The sequence below is a fragment of the Corvus hawaiiensis genome, chromosome 4 (assembly GCF_020740725.1).
Source record: "Corvus hawaiiensis isolate bCorHaw1 chromosome 4, bCorHaw1.pri.cur, whole genome shotgun sequence".
Classification (NCBI taxonomy): domain Eukaryota; kingdom Metazoa; phylum Chordata; class Aves; order Passeriformes; family Corvidae; genus Corvus; species Corvus hawaiiensis.
The window spans coordinates 47,424,888-47,452,556 of record NC_063216.1 but is presented as its reverse complement, the minus strand read 5'-3'; the positions used below and the strand labels follow the sequence as shown (position 1 = coordinate 47,452,556).

At 36.0% G+C, this 27,669-nt stretch overlaps 1 protein-coding gene across 6 annotated transcripts in view; it reads right to left on the bottom strand.

Annotated features, from left to right (window-relative positions):
* Nucleotides 1-3,316: 3,316 nt before the first annotated feature.
* The window catches only part of TAFA2 (TAFA chemokine like family member 2), a 186,798-nt gene continuing 162,445 nt past the window's right edge, over nt 3,317-27,669 (bottom strand). Inside the window, exons 4-7 of one of the 6 annotated variants that reach the window (XR_007203111.1) lie at nt 15,485-15,667; nt 13,465-13,712; nt 11,091-11,164; nt 3,317-6,959 (exon numbers count right to left, since the gene is read on the bottom strand). Coding sequence is in view for 2 of the 6 variants with exons in the window: in XM_048301017.1 (XP_048156974.1) it covers nt 14,842-14,883 (42 nt within the window). In the remaining 4 variants the exon portion in view is untranslated. The other 5 variants (XR_007203110.1, XR_007203112.1, XR_007203113.1 and 2 more) reach the window with 5 other exon arrangements.

Genomic DNA, 27,669 nt, shown 5'->3' with positions numbered 1-27,669 from the left:
AACACAGTCCATTTCCAGCAGCAAAGGAGGAGGGTTGGATCTGAACTTCTGGAGGCCCTCTCTCACAACCTGACAGTAAATCTTGGCTTTAGGAATCCATATTGGCCAGGGAATACATACACAACTCTACTACAGATACTACCTAAACGGCTATGTTCTGTCTTTTTCATAAAAGGCAGTGACCTAGATGGACATCCTGTGGACATATCAGACAATTTTAAGGCCTGTAGAGCCACACTGTAATAGATGCCCACACAGTTTCTCTATGTCCTTCTCTATTGATTTATGTATAACATTTGATTCAGCTCCATGTAGTAAGAGACACCCTTTTGGAGCTGGGCAACAGTGATGCCTGCAGAAGTGTTTATCTAGAAACACTTTCTACACTTTCTCTAGGTGATAGGCCATATTTTACCAGCCACTGCACTAAGGTCATAGACATCAGTCTATCCACCTCCCACCTGTCTAATGCATAGCTTCTGCTAGTGCCCACATCTACTACAGGGACACTTTATAGTACCCCAAATGCTCCTTGTTTAAGCCAGTTTCATGGTCAGTCTTGAGTGAAAAATAATAGAAAAAAAAATACCATAAAACAGGAAAGAGTGCTAAGTGTAACTAAAAAAGCATACAAACATTGGTGTATAATACTTTGAATTAATGTATGATTAGCTTGTTTTTTGCTGTATTTAACTATTATAGAGGATAAATAACTAATTAATAATACTCAGTATTCATTAAAACAGCTCTGCACTGGATATGATCCCCTTCCATTAGTCAGCTGAGCTGGATGAAATAAACATTAACAATTCTTTCGTGAAACAGAAACATGGTATTCATCAAAGAGATTATGTTGACACTGAAATCAACCCATAGCCAAAGGCCTGATCCTGCCAACAGACTTGTATGGGTGGAACTTCTGGTCATTCCTATTAGTGAAAAGATCTTAGTTATAGTTTAACCAAATATTTTGAAAAATGTAGAAAATACAGAGTTGTCCTCAAATAAGCAGCAAAATTGCCACTATTATCCCTAAAGCCAGGTTTTAACCCACCATCTAGAAGTGGATTTGAATGCACTGAGATAACAGCTCCATAAATGTCAATTTCCTTATGAAGTGGAAAGAAAGAGTTTGAACTTTCTCTGCTAAGTTTGCCTGTGCACAGAGGTCTTTTATAATATAAATTTAAATACACAATCTGTTTTATAATGTTTTCCATCATCTCTCTTCTCCATATGTTCTCCCACTAGGAATCTAATGAGTTCTACATATGAGGGATGACAAGGGAATATGCCTGAGAAAGAATTCCAGGAATTACAGCATATGGAGGCATTGTTTTTGAGTCACTTTTGCCATGAACATTAGGCAGAGCATCTGGGACCAAATTATGTCTACCTGCCCATGGACATTAGCAAAATCATCATCTTCCATTTGTAAATTCTGCTGAGGTAATCTGCCATACAGAGAGGACCATTTCATCAGCTTTACGATCAGAGAGCATACTGAAACACAGTCCATTTATATTTAGGAAAAAATGCTTCTCTTTAGAAAGGATAGTTTAAACTGGAAACTATTTTAAGATAGAATTATAGAAACTTATCATCTTTCTTCCCTCCTGCGTTCAGTTCCAGGCCACTACTTACTAAAAAACTTTTCTCATCACTACTGTTTTGTAAGAACTAACTGGATTGTGGGACAGGAGAAAATGACCAAGGAAAAATAAAAAGAAAAACAAAAATATGCACAAACTCTAAATCAGTAATAGTAAGGATTATGTTCTCTGTGCCCAAATACGACAAGGTATCGGTAATTAATTATAAGGAGGAAACAGACTAAAAAAAACTATTTTATATGGCGACATAGTGACTGAAATAGTGTGCATTTTGTAAGTTCTGATTTAAACACTAAGACATAAGGCTGGAGAATTCAAGTACAGTTTCTATCATGTTTCTTATGACAGTATGGAGAAAAGAGATCAAGAAATTCAACCATTATGCTCATATGGGGTAAACTTGCAACTCTTCATATTCCTCATACTCAAGAAAAATGTCTCAGCAATGTAAGTAACATAAGTATTTTTACGTGTTGTTTTCCCAGCTGTGCAGCTGAAGCAGTGAAAGCCATAAATCCTGAAATACAGTGTCCTTAGGTTACCTCTGTGTTTTAGCAGAAAAAAGAATGTCCCTGCTGTTATAGAGGATCTAAACGAAATTTGACATTTTTCAGTTATGAATATAAATATAATTTAAAGAGCTAATATAGAACTTTTACTGTTAGGGTTACATATAAGCAATAATATTTCTATTACACAAACTATTTATTTAATTTAGTTGGGCAATAAAATGGTTTTCAGAACTGAAAGCCAGATTTATTTCACGTCTTTCAGTCATGGCTAATATTGATGGGGTTAGTGATATTTCATCAAGAGAATCTATTATCAAGGAATGACTGGATTTCTCTTCCAATTGCTACACAGGTTGCCCTGTATACTTGCAAGGAAATAGTGAAAATAGAGACTAATTTCTTTAACCATTAACTTGAACATGTGAACTTTAATTAATTTGCTCATTCAGAATTTTCTGAACAAAATACTGAACATTCATCTGCATCTGAAGGCCTTATCCAAACCATACTGAAATCAACAAGGTGCCTTGCCATTTCTGTAATCTGGCTTTGGAGCAAATCCCAGAGACACGAGACAGACCTTTCCTCCACCCCAGAGAACTGGTCTAAGGTCCTCCTGTCACCCCCACAGCCTCAGGTTCAGGATGCTGACTGTACCCCTGTGGTCATATGCTGGATCCACTTCCCCCGAACCTACATCTCTGGTTATGAAACCATACTACAGTGGTTTGACTCTCCTGGCATCCTATTCACAGCAGTCTGATAAAGAACTGTCACTCCCTTATACAAGAGTTTCCAGTGTCACCATCAGTGGCCCTCCTACCAGTCTTAAGTTAGTTTTGGATAAAGAGACATTGAAAACACTTGTAGTCTCATCTCAATTGTAATCTCATCTGTCAAAACAAAGTTGTGGGAAGTTCAACCTTTTCATATACAACCTCTTCTGTAGTATAGATGAATACAGAAGATACAAAAATACCAGCCATATTTTTACTAAAATATTTGCAATGACTGTCTGTAAAGTAGTGTCCAAAAGTTACATAAGCTCCTACAGAAACAAGATCAAAGATGTAATCTGGAAATATTTGCTCATTCTGTGAAAGAATAAACAGAAAAGTTTATCAGGATACAAACTGTGTTATAAAGACAAAGTGATTAGGAAATTCTTATTATCAATTTAAGACCACTGAATCCATGAGAAATCATTTATTGCATCAGATCCTTCAGGTGTCACAGGTTTGGCAAAAAGAAACTAGAAATTAAGGCAACACTTCTCTTGCAAATCAAAACTGTGCTCCTTTTCTTTGCCAATATCCTTGTGAACAACAGATGTGTAAAATTTGAGGCATGAAGGAGGAGACAGTGAATCAACAGAAAAGGATGCCAATCACATATTTCTGTTTTGTTGTTACAGACTTCCATGCATTACCTAGAAATTATAAAAGCCAGCTGTACAATTATAATGAGCAAAAAACCACTGCATATATTTTTATGAAATCTAACACAATAAAATGCTTTATATCAGATTTTTTAGTTTCAAAATAAATGTATCTGATGCACTCTTAAAGCATATAGATTCTGCACAAAACAGAGCTGCATTAGTTTGGTGAAGTTACTGAAATGCTACACCAGTAACATTTTTAGGCAGAGCTGAAGGAGACAAGACTTAAAAGACACAGGATAAATACAAAAATTTAATATATATAGCACAATAGTTGTATTTATAGGTAGCAACAGTGGTATCTGCAGCAGTGCTGTTTTAAAGGTTCATTATGACCAATAAACCAGATACAAGCAAGATCTAGACTTGAATGTTTTTTAAGCTCTATTTTAGATTTAATTGATCTGATATAGAATATTTTTTCATTAAGATTCTTATCAGAATTTCCTTTTATGCTTTGTTGAACTGATCCAATACATTTAACTGTGAAAGGTATGAACAAAGCTGTGATTTTTCTTTCCCTCTCAATGCACTGCCACTTGGAACTGCAAAACTGAAATGTATATTCTGCAGTTCAGAGTTCTTGATGATTATTCAATTCGAAGGGTAACTCTAATCATAATGCCTGATCACTTTTGTAATCAGATGAAATAATCTAGAAAGTAGTATATAAGGAACAAATGATTAATTGAAGCAATTCACATGCCTACAACATGAATGCACATAGCTGATCCAGTCACCTGTACTCCGTTTTCAAAGGAGCACCAAACCTGCTTGCTTCCCATCTTGCTTCAAGCTGCACAAGCACATCTGATAAAAGGGCGCTTTTTCATTTTTCTTTTAAACAGTTCCACAAATTAACCTGAAACATTACTTTTTCAGGATTGTCCATCACGTCTTGTTGCTACTTAAAACATCTAAATTATAAGTTTTCAGGATTCACATTTTGGGAAGAAAAAAAATTTTACTCAGTCTGACCTGAAAACAACAGTACACCCACCAGAATTTGCCATAGGTATCAGTTCCTTTCAAAAAGGACATTTCAAAGTGGTAGGAGGTATTCTCAGCTCTACTGAAGAAATATAAAGTTAATATAACCTTTGAGATTCTTATTCACTAAAAAATTATTTTGTTCCATGAGTAAACAGAATAGATCTCCAAAATGCACATCCATACAGGGAACTCTATTTTATATTACAATTTTATTCACTTGCTATGAATAGTCACAACATTTATCTAGTGCAGATAATCTATTCAGTATATTTGAAAATCCATTTATTTTCATTTATTGGTATGCATGTGTTACACTTGTATATAATACAGTATTTTCAGAGCTGTTTAAGAACAAGGAAACAAAGAAAACAAGTATTGAGAAGCATGATATAGATTTTCGACCAAATAGAGGCCATATTCAGATTTTACAAAACAGCACATTTATACTTTGCACTGTCCCAGACAACCTCTTTAAGATGCTACCTTCCTTTCTGAACCTGTTAGCACAAATCCATATAATACTAATCCATCCTAAAATACCAAGATACCTAGTTTCTGCTACAAACAGTTTATTCTAATTAAATTTTAATCAGAAAATAAGATCTTTTTCTGTCAACATTTTTTTTATTATTTCCCCGCAGAATATAGAATATACTTCTCAATTTTATTCCCAATAGTCATTTATTTTATTTAAGCTCTCCTGTGCAATAGTAGAGCAGAGGTAATGAAATGGTTTTGGAACAGCAGGGGCTACAGTGAACAGCAGGGGCTACAGGCAGAGCACTCCAAGGTGTTCATCCATCATGGAGCATAATATATAACTAAACTAGCCACATCAATGGCTTGTAAAGTTAAAATAATTTCCTTCTATTTTTTTTTTTTTTTTTTGGTTTGCTGTGTCTGGTAACCACAAAGGACTTAAATAAGCTTACCTCTATATATTTTTGACTACCATTAAGTGTGTGTGGCTTTCATTTCAATTCACCAAAGCATACAGTCAGAACCCCCTCTAGTCAGTATGTTTAGGCAGTGTCACTAAAAGAAATTGCCAAATTTCTTTTGTATCAACATTACAGATGGTACAATATATATTAAATGAAGTATAAAATTATACATTCTGTAATAACTTAGAAAAAAGCTCAAAGACGTTTAAGGCCTTTAAATATTGAGGATTTCTTTCATGTAACAGCACATTGCAAAGTTCAAGAATTTCTAACAAAACAATACAAAACAAAGAAAATGAAATTCTGGCAAGGGTCAGATCTGAATTGGATGACTGTAAGCAAGCAAACTACCCATGAACTAGGTAAATCTGGGAGAGCATTAGGACTTTTTTCCTTTATAGCAAACAGACTGAGCAGACATCTACATAAGCATCCATCAGTACTTAGGTTCAAGCAAGAGATTTTATTTTTTAATAAAAAGACAAAAATTCTGAATGATTACCATCCAATATCATAATTGCAAAACTCATTTACATCCCTGCCTACCTTTATAAAAAAAGGGATGAAATGCTGTAATTGACTGCTTACCATTAATTTAAATGAATTAAAGGTTAGGAAAGTAAAGTACATTTTGGGAACACCCATTTCCTTCAAACTAAATGGAAATGTATATCTTAAAGATATAAAATGCCTTATAATGAAAGTGGTAATTGAGTTTTGACCACTACTTTCTTTAACTGTTAAGCTGCAGTAGTTGGTTAGCCTTAGGGAAAAACATGTTAACTTGACTGTACATTCTAATATGACTGATGTCTTCAGATAACTATTACTTGTCAACAATAATTATTAACAATGGATATATAATTCCATTCCTATAACAAAGCAACTTCAAGATGTTGAAATATGTACCTTTGAGAGCTGCAAGATTAGAACACAAATAAAAATGTCTAAAACTGCGCCATGCCAGAGGACAATTTCTGCAACAGAAATTTAATTAAAGCAGTGTGCAGTCCCACCAGCAATCTGAAGAGTGGACCAGGGATCATTTTAAAGTGAAAGATCCAATACATTTCAGAGGTTGACTTCATCAAGATGAAAAGCCACTGATCTGCAACGGAGAACCCAAAAGTTTGCTGCTTTTCTGCACCTTTAGAATATCAGCTCGTGATTACAGCTGCAAATTCCTTCAGCAAGTGCAATTTTACAAGTGTACACAGTTCAATCAGTTGAAATATTTGTGACACAGAAGTTCAAAATAACTTTCCAGTAGTTTAGATCTCAAGGCTGTTGCTGATTACAAGCCAGGTTCTCATTGAAACAATTGATTCTGAAGGATACACCCCAGCAGTATAAAATTTCACTTCAAGGATTGCCTGGAGGAATGAAATTCCTGTGTGTTGTATTTAATGTTATCAGCCTTGAGACTGGCTTGATTTCTCTTTAGCTATCGGGTTACCTGTAAAGAAAAAGAAAATCAGAAAATCAAAGCTGGACATAGTGAATCTACTTCCGAAGTACCGGAAACTGAAACTGAAATGTAAGATCTCTGTCCAGCAAAGCTCTTTAGATTGTTTTTAAATAAGTGAATAAAACCCAATGGTATTAGATGGCATTGCTCCTCAACTTAAATTGTGTGTTTAAGTGCTTTGTGGGAATAGGATTTGACAAGGAGAAATTGAAATGTGACCATGCCTAAAAATATGATAAAATCATGAATTACCAACCCACAAATTTCTGTTTTCTGTTATTCTTTTCTTGGTTTTTAAAAAAATTCTGCGTGGTGACAGCTTTGCTTTTAAAATGTGAGCCATTGAGTATACAGTGACTGATACTGGAGCTGTATTCTTCCATTCTTTGCATGCTTCTTTACAAAAAAATCATAACATCATAGAATCATTTAGGTTGGAAAAGGAAATGTCCTGTTAAAGTTTTAATGCATCTTAGCAAGCAATAATCACTTAGTGGAGAAACAGGACAAAACTCACACACAAATTAGAAAGAGATAGAGGTCCTCTTATTCACAAAGTACAAAACTATCAAGGATTTAATTTAGAATTGTTTCACCCAGCCTAACATGAAACAAGAGTGAAAAAGAAGGACCACAGAGAAAGAGTGGGAGACAAAGCACTTCACAATAATTGGATTTTGCCTCTAACTGATTTAGATTTTAAACTTTAGAAGAAAAAAATCTGTCATATCAAAGAAACATAACTTTGAGGAATATTTCTGCTGTGTCAGTGGATACAATTAATCATCACGTAACCTTTTAATATCAAACTGTGTCAGGGAACAGCTTCCCAAGGCTTGAGGAACAACTCATTGGAATGGTCACAACACTTTGCGGCATCAAGGGGCATATGCTTTTCATTTTGATCACAGAGAGAAGGGTCATGCTCCTTAATGAAAGATTCTTTTGCTCTCAGCAAAACTGTTTGCATATAGCTCTTGTCAGCTCTGCAGAGCATAAACGTAGAACAAACAGAATATTAAACAGACTGTTCAAGGAGTTCATTGCTTCAGTTTGCCTTCTCCACAGAGTTGTTTCTAGGAACTGCACTTAAGGCAATAATAAAATTGTGCTTTGTGATTTTTATGATACATGGGCTTATTTATTACCCTGCTTTTATTTCGCTTTGGTCTTGCTGTTGGAAACAGCCTCATGTGGCCCCTTCTAAAGTAGAAGATTGCCTGAAAAAATAATAAAGAATTAATTTAAAAGTCAGGCAACATGTTTCTGTGCCTTGCACCAAAGCTCAAAAGGCTGATGCACCGTCTTATTGTTATTTATTTTTTGCTTCATTGTAGCAAGTTGGAATTCTATTCATGGAACCAGGTGCCACTGAGCTACACAAGGTAAAATATACATCTTCTGATACTATCCACAGCTGGATTTTTATTGACTTCATTTGTGATACATGTCTATATATCTATATCTATGTCTACCTATCTGTCTATCCAGTAAAGAGCCACGAAGGCAAATAAGACATAGGAGCATGTCATGTGAAGAAAGGCTGAGAGCACTGAAACTGTTCAACCTGGAGAAGAGAAGGCTCAGGAGGGGATCTCATCAATGTGTACAAATATGTGAAGAAAGGGTGCCAAGAAATGAAGCCAGACTCTCTTCAAGTGGTGCCCAGCAGCAGGACAAGAAACAATGAGAACAAACACAGGCAGTTCCCTCTTAGGAAAAAGGTTTTTACTGTGAGGGTGACTGAGCACTAGCACAGATTGCCCAGGGAGATTGTGGATCTTCCATTCTTGAAGATACTCAAAAGCTGTCTGGTCCTCGGCACGTGGCTATAGATGGCTCTGCTTGAGGGAGGGAGTGCCACTTCCAGAGTTCCCTTCCAACCCCAACTATCCTGTGCTGCATTATTTCTGTTACACCCAGCTCTGCCATGCCTGGGCTAAGGTGATAAACTGAAGCTAGCAAACCCAGTATTTTTGCAGGTACATGACTGCTCAGTTACATGGCTGTTTGGAAGTGCAAATATATTTTCAGTCACAAAAAAACTCAGTAGAATCATAATCTGCAGGCCTATCTGCTCCCCCCACCTAGCACTACAACCCTGTGGTGCAAATACCCCCATGAAAGCAACATACACTGTTACATAAATTAAATAGGTGATAAAAATGAGAAAAAAAGCAGATTGCCATTCAAATTTCTGCTCTATGTGTTTAGTCTATGTCACTGACATACCTATATGGTCCACATTTGCCTCTGTGTAAAATGGTAATACCTGTTATGCTCAAGCATAGATTGCACGTCAACATTAATAGAAGCTATCTATCCATACACCATGCACATCAGGGAGTGAATAAACCTCTTGGATATTAAAGGCAGTCTCATAAAGAAGCAATGAAATTTTAGCTAATACCTAGTGATGGTATTCCCAGAAATACTAAATTTTGGATATAGTAAATGCTATTTAATTTAAGTGTCTGGGAGGTAAGGTATTAAAGTATTGTGCCAAAGGCCTTTATAGGAAAAGAGGGACCAATAACACTATGTGTCTGATCTTTAAAGTCCTTAGAGAACTGTAAATAGGTGCAAATCAAGTTTTCAGTTAATAATTAATATGTATGGAAAATTAACAATACAAATGAGAAAAGTACATTAAACCTTTAGCATCCTAGGTGTTATTTGAATTAGTTTGTTCATTCTTGGAACACAATTACTCTTTTATACTTATAATTTTTTTTCACATCATTGTTATATCATAAATACACCACATTAGATTCTCTTCATTTTCTTGTCCTAAATGTGCAATTAAAGCATAATTACTCTGCAGTTGCAGACTTTTTAATTTAAATTAGTGAGTGGCTGCTGTAAATTGGCTGTAATTGTATGTAGACTCACTTGCTTTATTTTAACATAACAATATATAATTAAATGCACCTGAAGGTTTCCACATTATTCTGCTCACTAAATGTTCAGAACAAACTAAGTCTTTGGGTAAAACATTTTTGCCAGGGTAATGCAGAATGGACCAGAGATGAAAAGATCTCATGACATCACATTAGAAAAGCTACTAGCCTCAAGAGATTTTTCTGGACAACCTCTATTCCAGTGCTGCTCACAATGGGTGAAAAATATCCTCACTTGTGAAATCCACACAGTGGATGAATACAGCAGATAATATTGTTTATTTCATTAGAATAGATTCTCAATAAAAACCAAGTCTGATACTTTTACTCAGGACTTTCTTCTGCCTTAGAAGAGGAAGGAAGAAAAATCAAGACTATAGGATATAAAGAATGGCTGAGTGAATATTCCCTGAATAGTAAAGCCCTTCTCCCTAAATTCATGCACCTAAACATCAAAGTTACAGAACCACAATTAGGTATAATAAAAGTCTTCTGTTTGTTCAGAGAAATAAATATATTTCTATTTTTATATATATATATATATATATAACAAATCATTAGCTAACTACAGAATAGCTTATATATCCAAAATTAGGCACATAATTAATTATTATTTAATAATGTTAGAATAAAATAGGTAACAATATATGTTATATTGAAATTAAGTGTGTTCTGGAACATTTCATAACACAAATTGTACATTACTATTTTTTGACTGGCAGCTTTTTGAGTTTTTTCTGTGTTTATCATAAACCATACACAAAATCCATATTGAAAACTGGCTCTTGAGTTTGCAAAGACAAGCACTTGAAAGTTAGCAACTTGCTTTTTTATATGTCCCCTTGCAATTTAATTCTCTCTCTTTTCCGCCATGCACAGTAAAGAAGAGATTTTAGTGGGTGAGGAGAGTTGGAGAGAAGACAGGACTATGTATCAATGCAAAAGCAGAAAAGGTAAAATTTTTAAGCCAATGTTTTTTGCTTCAACAGATGATTCCACATGGATGGACTCTCTGTTCTAGGTTTTCTCCAAAGAAAGTACTTCATAAAGGAAGTTTTCTTTTTAATTAAAACTGTTCCATCAACCATATAGGATTGTGTGTGGTCATAGGCTGTGTCACCTAAGCATTCTCAGGCTTTTTCTTTTCTTTTCTTTTTTTGCTGAGATACATAAGACGCAGAAAGGAAATTATTTTTTGTGAAAGCAGTTAATAGCTCACCCTAAGCTACGTGGAACTTCATGAGACAAAGTCATCTTGGCACCCCTTCCATTTTTCTCTAAAATATTAAAAGCCTGTGGGAAACAAAAATGGTATGGGGATTTGAAGTAAAAATAAAAGGGGTCTCACAAATTTATTTGATGACCAACATGAGATAAGCTAAATACAGGGAATGACACAAGCCATAAGGAATGGCTTGAAGAAATGCCTAGCTATGGATTGTCGTCCAAGTCATGGAGAAAAGACAGCAATGCCATACCAGAACAGCCCTTGTTTCTATGAAGTATATTTCTGTTCATTTTGTGTCCTAATTGTTGTAGTCTTTCTTATACTGTATGCAAAAGTCCACAAAAAATTAACAAAATGGTGAACAAAGTGATTCTTTAGCAAACCTTTCCTAAAGAGGAATGAAATTGGGAGGGCTATATCAGTCATATTTTTCTAGAAAATAAATAACTTTGCTGTAGTAGTAAGAACTTAATGTAAATATTACAATGTAGAAACCAGAAGGGCACAATAACCAGAAACAAACATCTGCCAGTGCATTTTTTCCACTCAGGCCCTCTGAGAAAGAGGTTGAGGTTGGAAATGAATCTTTTGAACAGATGGAAGCACACTATTTACTGGAACTTTAAAATCCATACAGCATGTTTGCCATGCACTATCATTCATACATGGCTTATGAAAGCAAATGACGGTTTGCATTACCACTTGTGCATGTTCATGCACTGAAACAGTTCAGCTTGTAAGCTTGGAAAATGCTTCTGTTCTAATACTACTATGTTGTACTAGTGATAATCCAAAGTACTTTGAAAATGTTAACAAAAGACAGGTTCACAATTTCCTCACAGATGGATAATCCTGTAATTTATGTTCCAATGAATTGAGGAAAGTGGACAAAAAGGTGTTAAGGACCTTTCTGCAATAGGGCTTCTATATGCATATGCCCTTTACAGTAGGCAGGTGTGGATTTGGGTGTTTATTGCTAGATAACTAAGTTTCTGGAGGCAGGAGGAACCATTTCAAAAACCTGAGGAATGAAGGTGACTCAAGCACATTTGAAGGGAACTGCAACAGTGAACCATTAATTAGAGCACGGGCCCTTGTTTTAGTATTACAGATGGCTCTTTGACTTGGGCTACTGATAAAAGGCAAAATTTGAGTGACTTGTGAGCAGTCTGAAAAACAGATATTTAATGATAACTATATGGATTCAATTACCTTCAGAGAAGGTTACGTATTGGAAGACACTTTTTCAAGTCAAATGTTTCACTTCTGTTTATAAAATTTTGACCCTACCTAACTTTTTATTTAAAGATGCAAGAGCTTCAAATTGTTCCCTTAGTTTTATTTTAGGCACTACAGTATGAAAAGTATTTATCTAAACGCATTCCCAAGCCTGTTATTAAGCAATTTAGAATTCTAGATCCTCATGCTTGTCCTTCAGGAGCTATGACTGGCTCATTTTATTAATTGAAATGAGCATTTCCCAGTACATGACTCAAAAGGCTCCCAGGCCTTTAATAACCATAAGACTCTAAAACCTTATAATTCTTTTGTATTTTTATTTCATAGTGACTAATCGGAGCTGCATTTGTGATAGCTCCTGTGTTTAGGACTTCCATTATAGAGAGACAAACATTTTGAAAATTCATTTCATGCAATGCCATTTGAAATATAACTCTGTACTCCTTTATTTCCCACTGCTCTTAAGGATTTCAGCAGGAGATTTTTGGTGGTAATGTGGAGAGCTAGACAATCAGTGTTAAAAATTGTAATTGAAACTAAAAAATGCTTTGGAAATCTTCCACATGTAAATTGAGCTTTCCCCTTACGTCAAATAATCTGAAAGGTAGGACTAGAAAAGTAGGTAAAAGAAAAATACTTCAAAGCATGGCATATTTTCCTGTAAATGATAAAGGTCTTAATCGTTAACACAGCTTTAAGATAGATAGACAACTTCTAGCCTATCTTAGGAATACAATGGAAATACCCATTTCTTAGCTTTTTTCTGAAATTTAAGTAATTCAGTGTGGGATACTGAGCTTTCAACTACAGATGCCACACCAGACTGAATGTACTAAGATGGACTTCTTTTCCAAGTGCTGTTCTCCAGAGCATCTGTTGTTTTCCCATGAGAGTGAGTGACTTAAGTTTACCAAATGGGTCTACCTTTGACACTCAAGTGTGTGAAAAAAGATATTTTAATGCTCCTAGAAACACTTAAGTAACACTCTGAGGCTGCTTAGGAGCACAATCAGAGTCTCTCCAACCACCCTCCAGCAATTGTGTCTACAGCAAACTAAGCAACTACATTGAGGAGTAAGGTACAACAATTCCTGTTAATACTATGTAAACCTGTATTTGTACACACCTGCTGCTCTGTGAGTAATAAACCGGGGCTGGAACACATTTTCTGGAGTGGTTTGACTCTTTATTCCTCAACGAACGTTCTGGCCCTTCCTTAGAATCCAATCAAGACTAGGATTCATCACAACTAGTGCTCCAACGTGGAGCCAGAATATTTTTTGTGTGTGGAAAAAACAAAAATTGTCATCAGGCACAGCAGAAACCTCCTTTCTCTACTTCTCCATTCGGACTTCAGGAATTTTACACGTTTGCCTAAGAAACAAACACATGTCAAGTACTACACTGTTATGAAATTAGTTACAAAAAACAAAACTGGGATAGTTGGAATATTTTTTAAACTTACAAGGAAAAATACAAAATGACAGGAAAAACAAATTTCAGAATTAGAGAAAATTCTTTTGGAAAAGTGCACGGTCTTCAAAATACCCAAACATACTCAAATGCAAACCAAAAAGCAATAGAAACTGATAGATTACACTCATTTTTTAAAGTATATCAGCAATATTTAAGTATGACAAAACAGGAATCGAAAAGTTCTTTGAGAATAAGTCCATGCATAGACCTGTGGTACAGAAAGGAGTCATGAAGTCAGAAGACAATTCCTTCAAAATGAAAGTTTTGAGTGTGTTCTTCTCATATATGTTTAAAGTAAAAAAAAAAAAAAAATTAGAAGGTTACAGGAAACACCATAAAATAACAGATGACACATTACACATTACAAAAGACAATATTCAATTCAGACAGATAGTTCCTTATCTAAATATTTGAGGTAGATTTTGGACCTGCTGATAATGATTGCTTCTGAAAAGGGTTGCACAGCATCTCAAAAGATCACCAACATTTCTTTAAGTCTTCTTCTTTTATTTTCTTAACCTTTTTAACTTAAATCTCATGCTGCAGTTCATTAGCAGTATACAAGATTAAACTCAGAACTTCAATAATTTCTTCCTTAAATAAAATCTCTACATATTTGAATACTATGGAACAAATTAATATGGTCCTGTGTTCATATTTCCTTGAACTAGATAGTTTACAAAATAAAATTATTTGGTACAACTCACTGGGACAATTATGATAATGAACAGCTGATGAAGACATATGAGTTACATCAAGGCTAAATCCAATTCATTAGTCCTTCGTTTGTACTCATTATTACTGTCTTCCAAAAGGTTATGCCACTATATTGAACATACCCTAGTTTTCTCAATGTTTCTGTAACTCAGTAGAAAACTGAGTTTATGGTAGAATTATTTTAACAGAATGTTTCATTTACAAACAGTTTTATATTAAAAGAAGACTTAAACCTTATTTTACTTTCTGTAACAGATAATAACAGCAGCGATTCAGACAAGGATATATCCTCTTGAGGTTTTTATGGTGATCACAACTCCATAGTGGAACTGCAGCATGGCGGCATAAAAGACTGCAAGACAATTAATTACATAAACATAATTCTTTTCTCTTCTACACCACTTATCCCACCTAACCATCCCAAGTGGGAGATAAAAAAAACCTCTTTCCTTTCGCCATATGAGGACACTGAAGCATAATAAAGGGTCATGTTAGCCTTTCAACTGTCAGGAAGTGGAAATGGAGAGATGGGAACAGAGTCCTTCTGTCTTTGACGTTATCTGCATTCACTTACCTAAAGAAAAGCCTACACTTGTTTTTGATTGGAAAGGAAAACCTATAACAAGCGCTTTCCTATGTTTACATTCTAAATATGAAAAAGCAAAACAAATTTTAAAAAAAGTAAACCCAGCCTTGTTTTAAAACTACATTGAGGTTTTAAATTGTCTAACAGGTATAAAGGATTTTCACCTTGTAATATATTTTTCCAGAAATGGGGTCAGACTGAACTTCAGATTATCCCCACTAAAAAAATCAGGTAGCCTAAGTTGCTCAAATTTGAGACCTTTTTCTTCTTCAAATTTTACGCTGTTGGGTTTTTTCCTGGTATTTTGAATGGAGAGTAACAAGCCATTTGGAAAAGTTCAAAATAGAAATGTAAATTATTTCCTTACCTGTAATTTTATCTTCTCTATAAGAGTACCTGCTGTTCTGTTAGTGCAGTACTGATGTGTTTTCTGCCTTTGTCCCAAGCTTCAGAGATTCCTCTGGTGATTTTTCCCCACTTGCCTACCAGCTTCCACTGCTGGCATTTTGAGGAACTGCACTCACATTTGGCTCCAGGAGTACTGCCACAGCTGAGGGAATATAAGACAACTAAAAAACAAGTTAGAAAACAGCAGAACCAATATCCAGGCTGGAAAAGAATGCTTAAAAACAATGAATCAGTCATCAACTTGAAACCCTTTGATAATTTTCTTTTCTCTTTTCATCTATTTAGAATTTCCACAGGAAGAAAAGACTTTTCTGTGCTTGGAGAAATTTTAGCCTAAGTAATGGGTACTGACAGAGTAGTGGGTACCCATTCAGAGAATATAAAATTATTTCAAGGAAATCTAATTTTAACTTTCTCCTGTATGAGTACCCATCATGCCATCACTCCAGTGCAGATAAGAAAGAGAAGAAATGTGGCAGATTTGAAGGAATATGAGAAATCCCTGTCATCTTTTCTCAAGTCCTAATAGAACTGTGAAAAAGGAAGAGTCTGTCATAGATGAACAATAAGAAGGATTTCTCATTACCCAGGAAAATAACACATAAAATCTCTTTCACTAAGACATAGTCAAGATTGTGGTTGCTGATTCCCAGCTAATATTTGTAGTCATCTTGGTCAGAGATGAAAAGAACAACTAGTACTGTCAGCTTAATAAGTAAATGTTTACTTGCTTGAGCATTATGGAGACATCCCGGTGAAAGTTACAACGCCCTATAACACCTCTCTACTCAAGATCATCTGGATACTATTTTTGAACTTCACAGTACACAGAAAAGAAGTATCATGTCAAAGCTAAAAATGAATGCTAGGAGTTCTAAGAACCTGCTGTGGTATTCATTTAATTTGTCTTTCTAATAGAACCTGTCAAGTTCTCTTCATGTCTGCATCTTCTCATTATCTCCTAAATAGAATGCAGCCTAAGACAGAGGAAGTATGAATGACTCAAAGAAGCCAACTGCAATTAGACACTGGTATTCTAAAATCTCAAGTAATGAAGGAAAGACCAAAAGGCTCAGAAGAGGTCGTTGCCTTCAAATTTCAGGAATGTAAGTACCAATGATGTACTTTAAGGTTGCAAGAAAGAAAAAGGACTCTGGCAATTTCCTGAATGACCTTCAAAAAAGGACTTGGCTTTCCAAGTAACGAGCTTCAAATTTTTCAGGTTGCGTTCTAGAAGAAAGTCTGTTGTTCCTTTTTGTACTTTGAGGATAATGAACAATAATTATTAGCAAGTGGAATTGGAATGATGCCTTGCAGATGATAAAGTTGCATTTTCCAAGGTCACTCTGAAAAAGTGACAAGGAGTCAGGATAGAGAGCTTTCCAATTTCTAGAACAACTAATCTGATTTTGGAGTGCATTTGCCTGAATTAGGAACAGCATGAGCAAAGATAAAGTCCTTTGGTCTTCCTTTGGCAGGAACATGTTCCTAAGCCATAAAGCTTGAATTCAGGATGAAGAAGCAAGTTCTTCTGGCTGGCATCAGTAAATTATCTTCTGACGTTCTTCATCCTGAAGAGAAAAAACTGCATCTCTATTAAAATTCTCAGATCTATTACTACTGAGTTTGTAGATACATGTTGGTTAGACACAATCCATTGTTTTCTTGAGTTCCCATTGATTTTCATAAGCTGGAGACAAACTTGTGTTCGGTCTTGCGAACATAATTTTACAGGTTTCATCAGGAAAAGAAGCCCTGATGAACTGGATATTTTGTAGCTTCACACAGAATCTGCACTTCGGAGCTCTATGGCATTTATCACTGCAGATATGACAGATGATGGATGATAATCAGGACTGTAAGATCTGAGAAGGGGTCATCTGTGTATTATGCATAATATATGCATAATAATGCAGTAGAAGAAAGCTCAGAGTCCATTTTATAGAACATGGAAAATCCTTAGGAGTATCTTCTCTATACACAGCAGTAGTGTCTTTCCTGAAATTGACTTGGTGTTCACTGGGGTGGAAGAAGGAATAAACTACAAGTCATGACAAATATGAACAATTTTGAAATTCTCATGGAAATTAACTCTACGTTGATTGTCTTCTTTATTAATTTAGTTATAGGCAGCAATTTTCCACTTATTCCTGCCTGAACTTTTTCTTCATTTTGAAGAGATCTCACTAAGGATGGGACTATCTTCATCATTCTTAGGGAGAAATATTTACGATTTACAACCATGCTCACTTTGCTGTGCAAGGGAATAATATCTGAGTAATCTGATTTCAACTGGTTTGAGAATTGTTCACTCCTCCAACAGCGACTGTGTAGGCTCAGAACGCTCTGTATGTCTGACTCTCCATAATCACTTGAGAGTGATTATTATCTATTTCCTTCCCTAACAGAAGGCAGAAAAGCAGACCTGAGACAAGGGGGTGTTTTTAATGTTTTCTATAATCAGTCCTCATGAGTAAGGAAATACAACAAGAAAACTATGTTATTTTGAAGAACTAAAAGTATTACCTTTTGAGCAATTGAGGGCCACTTTTCCACTCCCTCATACATTTCTGCAACTAAGCAGTGATGCAGAATTTGTGAAGCCTGTGCCAAATACCCAGGGAAAGAGGCAAAAATTCTGCCTGCAGCTATTTAGGCAGCAGATAATGTGAGGTTTCAGAACATCACAGTCTCTCTGACCCGAAATGTATCATTTCTGACTTGCAGAAATGATGCAAAGAAGCCCCTACAGACTAAAAAGGAAGGTGAGACAAGGAAGAAGTGAGTTTTAGAGCGTGTCAGCATGACTCACACCATACTGGCATTTGAATATCTTCTTGTATGGTAACTTCTGAGATATTAGAAGCTGAAAAAAATTTTCCAAGAAAATTTAAAAGGACTACTAGATATTCAAAGAGCCCTTCTTGCACAGCTGTGAATGGCAAAGAGACTGACAGAATGAAGCTGCAAATGGAAGTGGAAACATCTTCGCTTTTGGTGTCAGGACACTGGAAAAGTGGAAATTCATGGAGAAGTGAAAAAAATCAGTCATTAACAAACGGCCTTAAGAACTTGTTCTTATTTTCCATCACAGAGGCAGAAAATTATTCTTCAGACATGAGGTCAATATCTCAAACATGCCAGCAAAGGACAAGGCAGAAGAATAAAAAAAATAAATCACAAGTTGAATCTTTTGGGACAAAGGCAGAAAACATCTTGGCTGGACAGGTGAATTGGAGGATTTGCACATGGAAGAAAGTAATGGTTGCAAAAATCACTGATTAGTAATTAACGACATGCAACTGCAATCTATTTGCATTTTTCTTGAAATATTGCAGAAATAGTTTCCTTTGATTTCAGTGTAATTCTGTCAATGTTCAGGTTCTGCAGAAGCTAAAATGGTGTTTTACATTGCATCCTAGCTGCAGTCTTACCTTTGGAAAAAGTATTCCCCGATAAAAATGCATAAACTACAGCATATATTACTAACACTGTGAGTGTGATGAAGGGATTGCGAAAGATTTCATTTCTCATGATTTTCACAGTGTGTCTGCTCACAAAAAAAAATTAGATTACCTCTCCAAATATCTTGAGACCAGACTCAGTGTATTGACAGATAGATACAGGAAGGTAATGTATAATCAGGCTCCCTTTTTTCAAAAGATCTGTACCTGTGAATATTGCCTTTAACTCATTCTCTCTTTTGATGTTACTCACTTGCATTCTTAATTTCAGTATCCATAGGGATAACGTCAGAACAGAACTAAACAAAATTTGAAACTGAAAGTGTCTTGGGAGTCAAATGTTTGGATTATCCTCACCTGCCCAACAAGTTTTACTGGCCTTTCAGTCTATGACTTTGCTTACAGCATTTCACACCACAACACTTCTTCCTTTAATCCTTTATTCCATGACTAGTCTTTTGTAGGTATTTTAGAGTACTTTTGTTTTGGGGAAAGGACCATGACTTGTCTAGATTTCTTTGATCACAAATGAACATCTTCAACCTGTAGGCCTAGGCTCCTGTCGAAGGGAGACTTGCAACTTTACATAGGATAGAACTAGGCACACCAACTTCACATTAAAGAAGCAAATTTGGTATATAAAGGCTATTTTTAGGAAAATCAGTGAATTGCATAGCCCTGAATACTGATGATTCCTTTTAACATGTGTTGGCTGGCATGCTACCTACTTTCATCAAAATGTCCAAGTGTCCCAAAAGATTAGCGTTTAGGTGCCCTACAAAAAATACAAAGCTTTAAAATGAAAGAACTGTGATGCTAGATCAAAACGATAATTACTGATTAATAAAAAAATCCTGCTTGACCCTAGAGAATGTAATCATATTTCCATTACCAGCTCATTTGCCCCCTAAAATTTGTATTTATTCTTAGAAAATATATGCATACCACTTACTGCTCTTTTAATGACAGGTTAGATACAGCAGTCTCCGAGTTAGCAATGAGAAACATGCTGAGACAGCTGCAAATTTCTCCTAGTGACAGATTAGCCAAAGGCATGGAAAGAGATACCATAGCAACAAAGAGGCTGTCATAAGTGCAATCACTCTTTACCATGGGTAATATTTTGCTACAGTCTGTGCACTCACTTATATTGTAATCACATCATTTTTATGAACCACAAGGTATTGCTGGCCACTGTATATGTACATTATTCCTATAAATCTACATTTGAAATTAAAGTAGGAACTGAGGAGTCTATACAGAGAGGCTCTGAAGTAAGGCAGGGGAACAGAGTAGTTTTACAGTGAGGTGGTTTCTTCAGTTATATAACCCCTTATATAATATTAGGAAAACACTTCCTGTACCTGACATATGGCAGATCATTGATCCATCCTATAATTATTTCACATTTCACAGCGGTCAAAACAAAAGGCAAATTTTTTTATGTGATGTAAGTTAGTAGCAGTTTTACACTGTAAAACATGCCATGTGAGAAATACACTGCCTTATTAGCACTCACTGACCCCAACTACCATACATCCGGCCTATCGGAAACATCCTGGAATAGCCTATGCATTGTATTTAGATGATGAATTTCTGCTTTTTCTAATAGCATATCATTACTACTGCTGTTTCTGAAAAACCTGGATGAGGAAGAGCAACAAAGACATGAGGGAAGAAGCTATTACAGATTTATTTTTAACTTTGGCAGAGAAAAGAGTAACACTTAAAGAGCCTATGGATCTGTTGCTTCTGTGGAGAAGTACAGACCAACAACTAACATTACTGCATTGCTAACGCTAGGTCAGGCTCAGTTACAAGAAAAATGCCATTTTCCTTTCATATCCAGACGCATTTTAGCTCTCTTGCATTGTGCTGTCTTACTCAAGCAGCAGTTATGACAGCACTGGTAGTAGTTTAGTCACCACTTTATGCTGCCTCTTGATACTGGGAATCTGAGTGGCCCATTGAAATGCAAAGGTACCAAACAGAGATGCTTTCATTGCTTATGCTAAAAGGGTTATGAACAGCATATTTTATAAATTGAAACATAAATAAAATTACTGTCTCTCCTTTCACCAGCTGTAATTAATTTAGAAACAACACAGCATCTGCAAGTGAGAAAGAGGAGATAGAGTAAAAATGTAAGCAGTATTTATAGATAGCAACAAAACCACATTGACTGAGAGCAGTGGGATGCACATACTGAACACAGTTTGGTTTCATGTGCAGCCAGTTGGTGTGTTTGGACAGTACACTTTCTCTTCTTCCAAGGATCTTACTCAATTTTGAGTTTCTTTTAAGTTCTGGATGCCATAATGTAAAATTAGATAAATAGGAATATTACAAATAACTGACTTCAGGCTCTCTCCTATATTGTTTTTGAATGTATAGACACTTTCAGTATGGATTTCTCACCATCCTGGCAATATTTCTGTTCTTTTCACACCAGTTGTCTATCTCTAGTATTGATTTGGAATGCAGATTTGGGTTTGGAATGTAGATGAATATACTCACTATAGATATTTTTTTGGCCCTGTCATATTTCTCTGTTATTTCTTTCTGCCCTTGTAATATTTATTTTATTTTATTGCAGTACTCTATTTCTGATATTGGTTTGGCATACAGTTACATAGTAATATGCTAGGTATTGATTTCTTTCTGTTCTGCAGTGTGCTTTCCTCCACATGTTAAAAAATCTTAGCCAGTTTTCAGAGCAACAATTGCCGTTCCTTCAGTCCATTTAAAAGTGTGGGTGCTCAGCTATTCCAGAAGCTGAATGGTCATTTCCAAACAATAGCTCTTTACAACCTGGCTGAAAATACTTCTTTCACTTGTTTATAGGAAAACATTACTCACTTTCATTTTCTAGAGATTTTCAGAGGTTAATAATTAATATCTGCTATGTACCTGACTATTTTGCTGTTGTTGATTTATATTATTAGTATTGGTATTGCACCAACAATTCCTAAAGAACATGCACTGCTGCCAACTTTTAGTGAGTAGTAGATACTGGACATGTTGCTCATCACAGTATGAGTCACTGATTTAGCTCATAGCTGTGTCTCTTCAGACTGTGAACATTTTTTAAACTCCTATTTTAATATACTGCATTTTATAGTGGTCAAAGTCCAAAGCTTCCCAAACTGACAAGGAATGAATGGGTTTTTGTGGTCATCTTCCTGCTGAAGACCACATCAAAGTGACTAAATTATCTAAGCTAGTTGCTTCCTATTCAATATTGAGTATCTAAACATTAGGGGCTAAGTTAGTCATGGTAGTTTTCCTTTAGGTTATGTGAGAGACATAAGCACTTCCAGAAGACAATTCATCTGACTTACCTTAGAACAAAATCAATTGTCCTCTGGAACTGAACAATTCTATCTAAAACTGAAAAGACAGTCCAGAGCCTGGGCTAGTTGTCTCACTCTAGAGAGTCCTAATCCAAGTAAAGTCCAGTAAATTCTACCCCACATATTTTAACCAGAAGTCAGTGATAAATTATGCCTCATTCCACAAGCAATTCTACCAAATCAAATTAAAAGCTTGAGGACAAGGTACCATTTAATTACTATGCAATGGTTCAAAGCTGCACCAGGGAAGGTTTAGACTGAACACTAAGAACCTTTGGAAAGGCTTTCTAGAAAGGTGTCCAAACCTATCATTGTTTAAGAGACATTTAAACAACCTCCTTACTTACATGTTTTAATTTGGTCAGCCCTGAATTGGTCAGGTCGCCAGATTAAACGATCATTGTAGGTTCCTTTCAACTGAAATAGTCTATTTTATTCTATACTTTTTCTCATGAAAAATACTGTCAGAGACTGAAATATTATATTTTATGACTTAAACATTTTCTTAAAGGACTCTTAAAACGGTATTCCAAAAGCTGCAGAGAAGACTACCGAACCCTGAATGGGGCCCTGACTGAGGCCTTACACTGCTCGCTGATGAAGATAAAGTAACAACTCAGGGCTGGGGACATTCACGGAGCACAGACTTAACACCTCCAAGGTGGAGACCACAGCCCCAGGGCTATCAGCTGCCAGGCTCGAACAGACCCTCAAACCAAGGGGTGGAGGAAGGAGAGGCTTTGAGTATCTTGGAAAAGCCTCTGGTCAGAGGTGCAGTGACTGCCCATCCTCCACTGTGCAGAGGAGCCCAGCTGAGGGGTCCTCACTGGGGAAGGGGGGGAAGCTTATCCACAGCAGAAGGGGTGACATGGCCCATCACAGGGGCCCCCCTCAAAGGGGTCCCCCGACCTTGCACCAGAGATGATGCAACAGACCCTCAGTGTTGCAGGGGACAGTGTCAAGCTCGCCCCTGCAAGAAAGACACGTGGGAGTTCCCACCTGGCCCGAAGTGTATATTAATCCATGGGATTCTGTACTCTTTGGCGTGTGGTGTGGCGGCGTGGCATGGCGTGTGGCAGCATGTAGCGGTGTGGCCACGGCAGCAGGGGACCCTGACCACCAGCAGATCAGATGGAGGAGAGCAACGAGATGTCATCGGGACCCTTGGATGGGTGATCTGCTTCCACCTAACCCCTGTCACCTCTCCCTGTTCCCCCACCCCCCCACGCACACTTCTTTTTTCTATTTCTTTCTTTTCTCTTCCCTTCTCTTTGCCTCTCTACTCTTAAATAAAATACATCAATATTTTGGCATCAACACCTAACCTCATTTGGTTTTAATCTCATTTCTGGGGATATTTTGAACCTTCTAAATTCTTTCCGGTTTATGCCCAGAGACTTAGCTTGCTTTGCTTTTCTGGGTTTAAACAGGATCGTAACAAATACCAATGCACATTTCTCTACATCTTCATAAAATATCAGCCCAGGAATACTGTCCCACTGCCTGGAGCAAGTACACACTTCTTCAGTCATGTTCCACCTCCAGAATCTCAAGATGAGACCTGGGATACAGCACTTTACCTTGTTCTTTTTCTCTAATTTCTGCAGGAAAGGCAAACAGGTTTATGAGGCACCTAGGAACCATTACATGTTGCAGGCTAGTCCGAGGGTGGATGCCTGGAGAACTGGGACCCCAGGAGGCACTGCAACATGCACTTTCATACAGATTATGTGCACCTTCTGGTGCTCTTATGTAAAGTCTGCCTGTTTGGTAGAGATAGCGGGCAATGTACTGTTCTTAAAATTACAAATAAAGCCTGGCATCTAGATCTGCCCAGGGAAATGCCCTATACAGAGAGAGAGATCTGATGTGGAATATACCCCATAACGAAGAGAAATATTTAGTTCTTTCTCTTCAGCTGTTATCTGACTGCAAAATGTTAGTTTTCCATCTTTGTAAAGGGTTCATCTGTTTGACATAAACTCAGAGAATTTTTTAAATGTCATTGTCAGTTTTATACATAATAAAGATATATTTTTCAACTGATGGAAAAATTAGGTTTTTTTTAATACAGACATTTTCCTATATTGCAAGAAAAGAAAGGAAACAAAAAAGAAAGGAAACAAGGAGAACTTCTGAAACTAAAATAATTATATTAGAAAGAGGCTGTAAGAAGAAAGAGTATTTCAAATGTAAAAAAAAAGTTTAGATTTTCACTTTTTTTAACCACTTTTGTCCCCATTTAAAGAGGGCAATGTGACAAAATTTTTGGGTTTTGTGTATCAAAAATTGACACTAACCATGTGGGAAAAAAATGCAATTGTTTCCTTTCACAACAGTTTCTCATCCTGGAAGAGAATGCCCAAGTGTGCCTGGTAAAATCTCAGCTATGCTCATAATCGTCTCATAATTCTCCTAATGTATTCATGAACATCCTCTATTGTTGTGGTATTACGCCCAGGAACACAAGCCCATATTTCTTTATATGAAGTCAAAAAAATTACTGATTTACCTAAGTTGTCATTGGCTTTTTTCCCTTTCATCTCCTGCAGGCTACATAGACCCAAAATAGTCAATTCTAAATCAACACAAGTTAACTCAGTACTCATCTGATTCATACACACTTTTTCTCTCTATTCAGTTCTTTTCTATGGTTAATTCCTAACATCAGCCTTTTCTCACCAATATGCAAACAAATTAGGAAAACAATACCTGGTTTTGTATTCTGAAGGTAAATAATTTCCAAATTAGTTTTCTTAACATTTGAATTCTGAGTACTTCTAATTCATTATTCATGTATGACCTTATTAGATCTCTATAACTGAACAAAATGTAAAACCTCACGTAGACCCCATTTTTAAAAAACCAATTCGTTGTCTCCCATTTTTCATCTGCCCTTTTTACTTAGTGACTAATACCATAAGTATTAGGAAGTCAGTATCATAATTTTTTACAATAGTGAGATTAAAAATGCAAACAGAGGTGGACAAGCAAAATATCTCCTTCCTCTACTGTTTTTGTGTCTAACATAAAGGTTAACTATTAAGAGATGTGGAAACGTAAGTGCTACCTTTGAACTTGGTATCCTGTAGAAGAGCAGACAGTACTTCAGCAGGTAATTGGGTTAGGATTTTGGCACAGGAAGGAGGCAAACTTACAGAAAATGTTTTGAGGTGAAGATAGACTTTTTTTTTGCCTTTCAGGAGAGCCTTGACAAGGCTTTTCTGTAATCCACTTAAATTGCCCAAGCTGTTCAGTTGCCTTTTTTTCTTTATGCTCCTACATTATACATGATAATTGCATATGGATTATTTCATTTGACAGTCAGAAACTTATTATTCATGACTTCTTAATACTGGCTCTCTGTACAGTTTTTTTGGTTTTTTTCTCAAAAAAAGGGGGGTGGGTGTTTTGAAACAACAGAGCAATTTAGAATTTTTCCTTTTATTTATATAGAGTTTGGGGAGCAGAAAGAGGAGCTACAAAATACAATAGTAACTACATATTAAGGAAAAGTGCTTGTCCTTTGATAATAATCTACTCTCCTAACACAAAGAACCACTCATATTTCCAGTAGCAATATATATTTTACTGACCATCAGAATGATGTTTCTTAAAATCACAGCTCCCTGTACCTGAAAGACAGAGACTTTGATTCACCTGTCACTGACCTGGTTTCAATTACTTAGGTCAACTTTTAGTCAGAAATTTGAATTCAAGTTTGCTATTGTCTCAAAACAGCCTTGCAGCCCTGTGGAAAATGAAGGAAGAAGGAGGAAATCATACAACATCTGGACAAACAAGAAAGCAGAACAAATAGTGGGGATTTAAGGTGACTAGTACTTCCTTTTAGTAGTGCTAGGTCTGTAAGCAGGTTATGGTAGCCATGATACTGAATCAGTTTTCATCACAGCAAATATAAAAAATGACTGGCTTTTCCAAGCATCATTACTGAAGAGGTATGAAATGAGTCCTGAGGACTGCCCCCACCATGGAGAACAAGAAAATTCCAGCTGCTGCAAAGAGACAAACCTAAAAGTCTCACAACAAAGGCATAAGCTCCTGAAGATAAGAGCCTTGGGCTTCTTTAGATCACTAACACCAGAAAAAATTCCATAACCTCAACCAATGCAGAGAAACCTATACTCTGACAAACTTTTAAGAAGCAATCTCATCAAAGCAATCATAATTGATTTTTTCCCCTTTTGTGACCTCTTTTTTTTCCTACAGAAATATAATCCAGGTCCACATTTTGTTAAACACTCTCAATACATATAAAATATCAAGTATTCTGTAACACTAATAGTGTCATGTAGTAGTAACCAGGAAAAATTTCAAAACACACACAATTCTTTTTCTATTTCTATTTCTATTTCTATTATTAAGTATCTGTCTAGTTCCTTTTGATTATATTATACATGCACATACATTTTACATGCATATAATCAGATTTGCATTGGCATGCACAAAGTTAAGTGTGGGCAGCATTCCATCAAGTTTATCTTCAGAAGAAACACATCTGAAAGCAGATTCAGGAAGGGAACTGTAAAACAAACATTTAAGAAGCATCCTTCCTTCAAAGAATGTCAAAATGTTTTAGAGACTTATAAATACAGAAACTGAGACACATAGAGCTCTCTATGGAACAGAAGGAATATAATTCAGTCAGTGCATGCTACATTTCACCACAACCAATGTGTACCAGAAATGTAGTGCCTATGCAAGGAAGAATTCAATAAAATTATGTAGCTACTCAAACACCTGCATAGAGTAAACACCACTCTAGCACATTATGGACTGACACTACAAACTATTAAATACTTAAAAGAAAAATCAGTCATGAGTATGTGTGGTGGGGTGCAGAGGGGAAGGTGTTTATACTTAAACACATGCATATGTGTCTTCAGAGTACATTTTGATCTTTTGTATGTTGATGAAGAACTGTGTTGACCCTGATGAGATACAATGCTGTAGTTTTAGGAAATTTGTGTGTTCAGTGTTCATCTGAAGAATTTTTTTTTCTTCTGTTTCTCTTAGCCACTAAAATGCAAAGATGGCAGGATGTTTACTTTGTTGTCAGGCATTGTATATGATGACTGTCAAATATATTTCTGTTAATATAATTTTGAACCAATAATATGAAAAGTGTCAAATGGAGGAAAGTAACTCCCTGAAACTCTGTCAAAACTTTTTAGTAAATCCCAGTCACACAAGATAGAAAGAACCAGATCATACTGTAATGACACATCAAATGCTTACCATACTCAGCACTTTCTATGCAGAAATATGATAATTCCATGTAACTGATAAAAATGTATTTGTTTGCT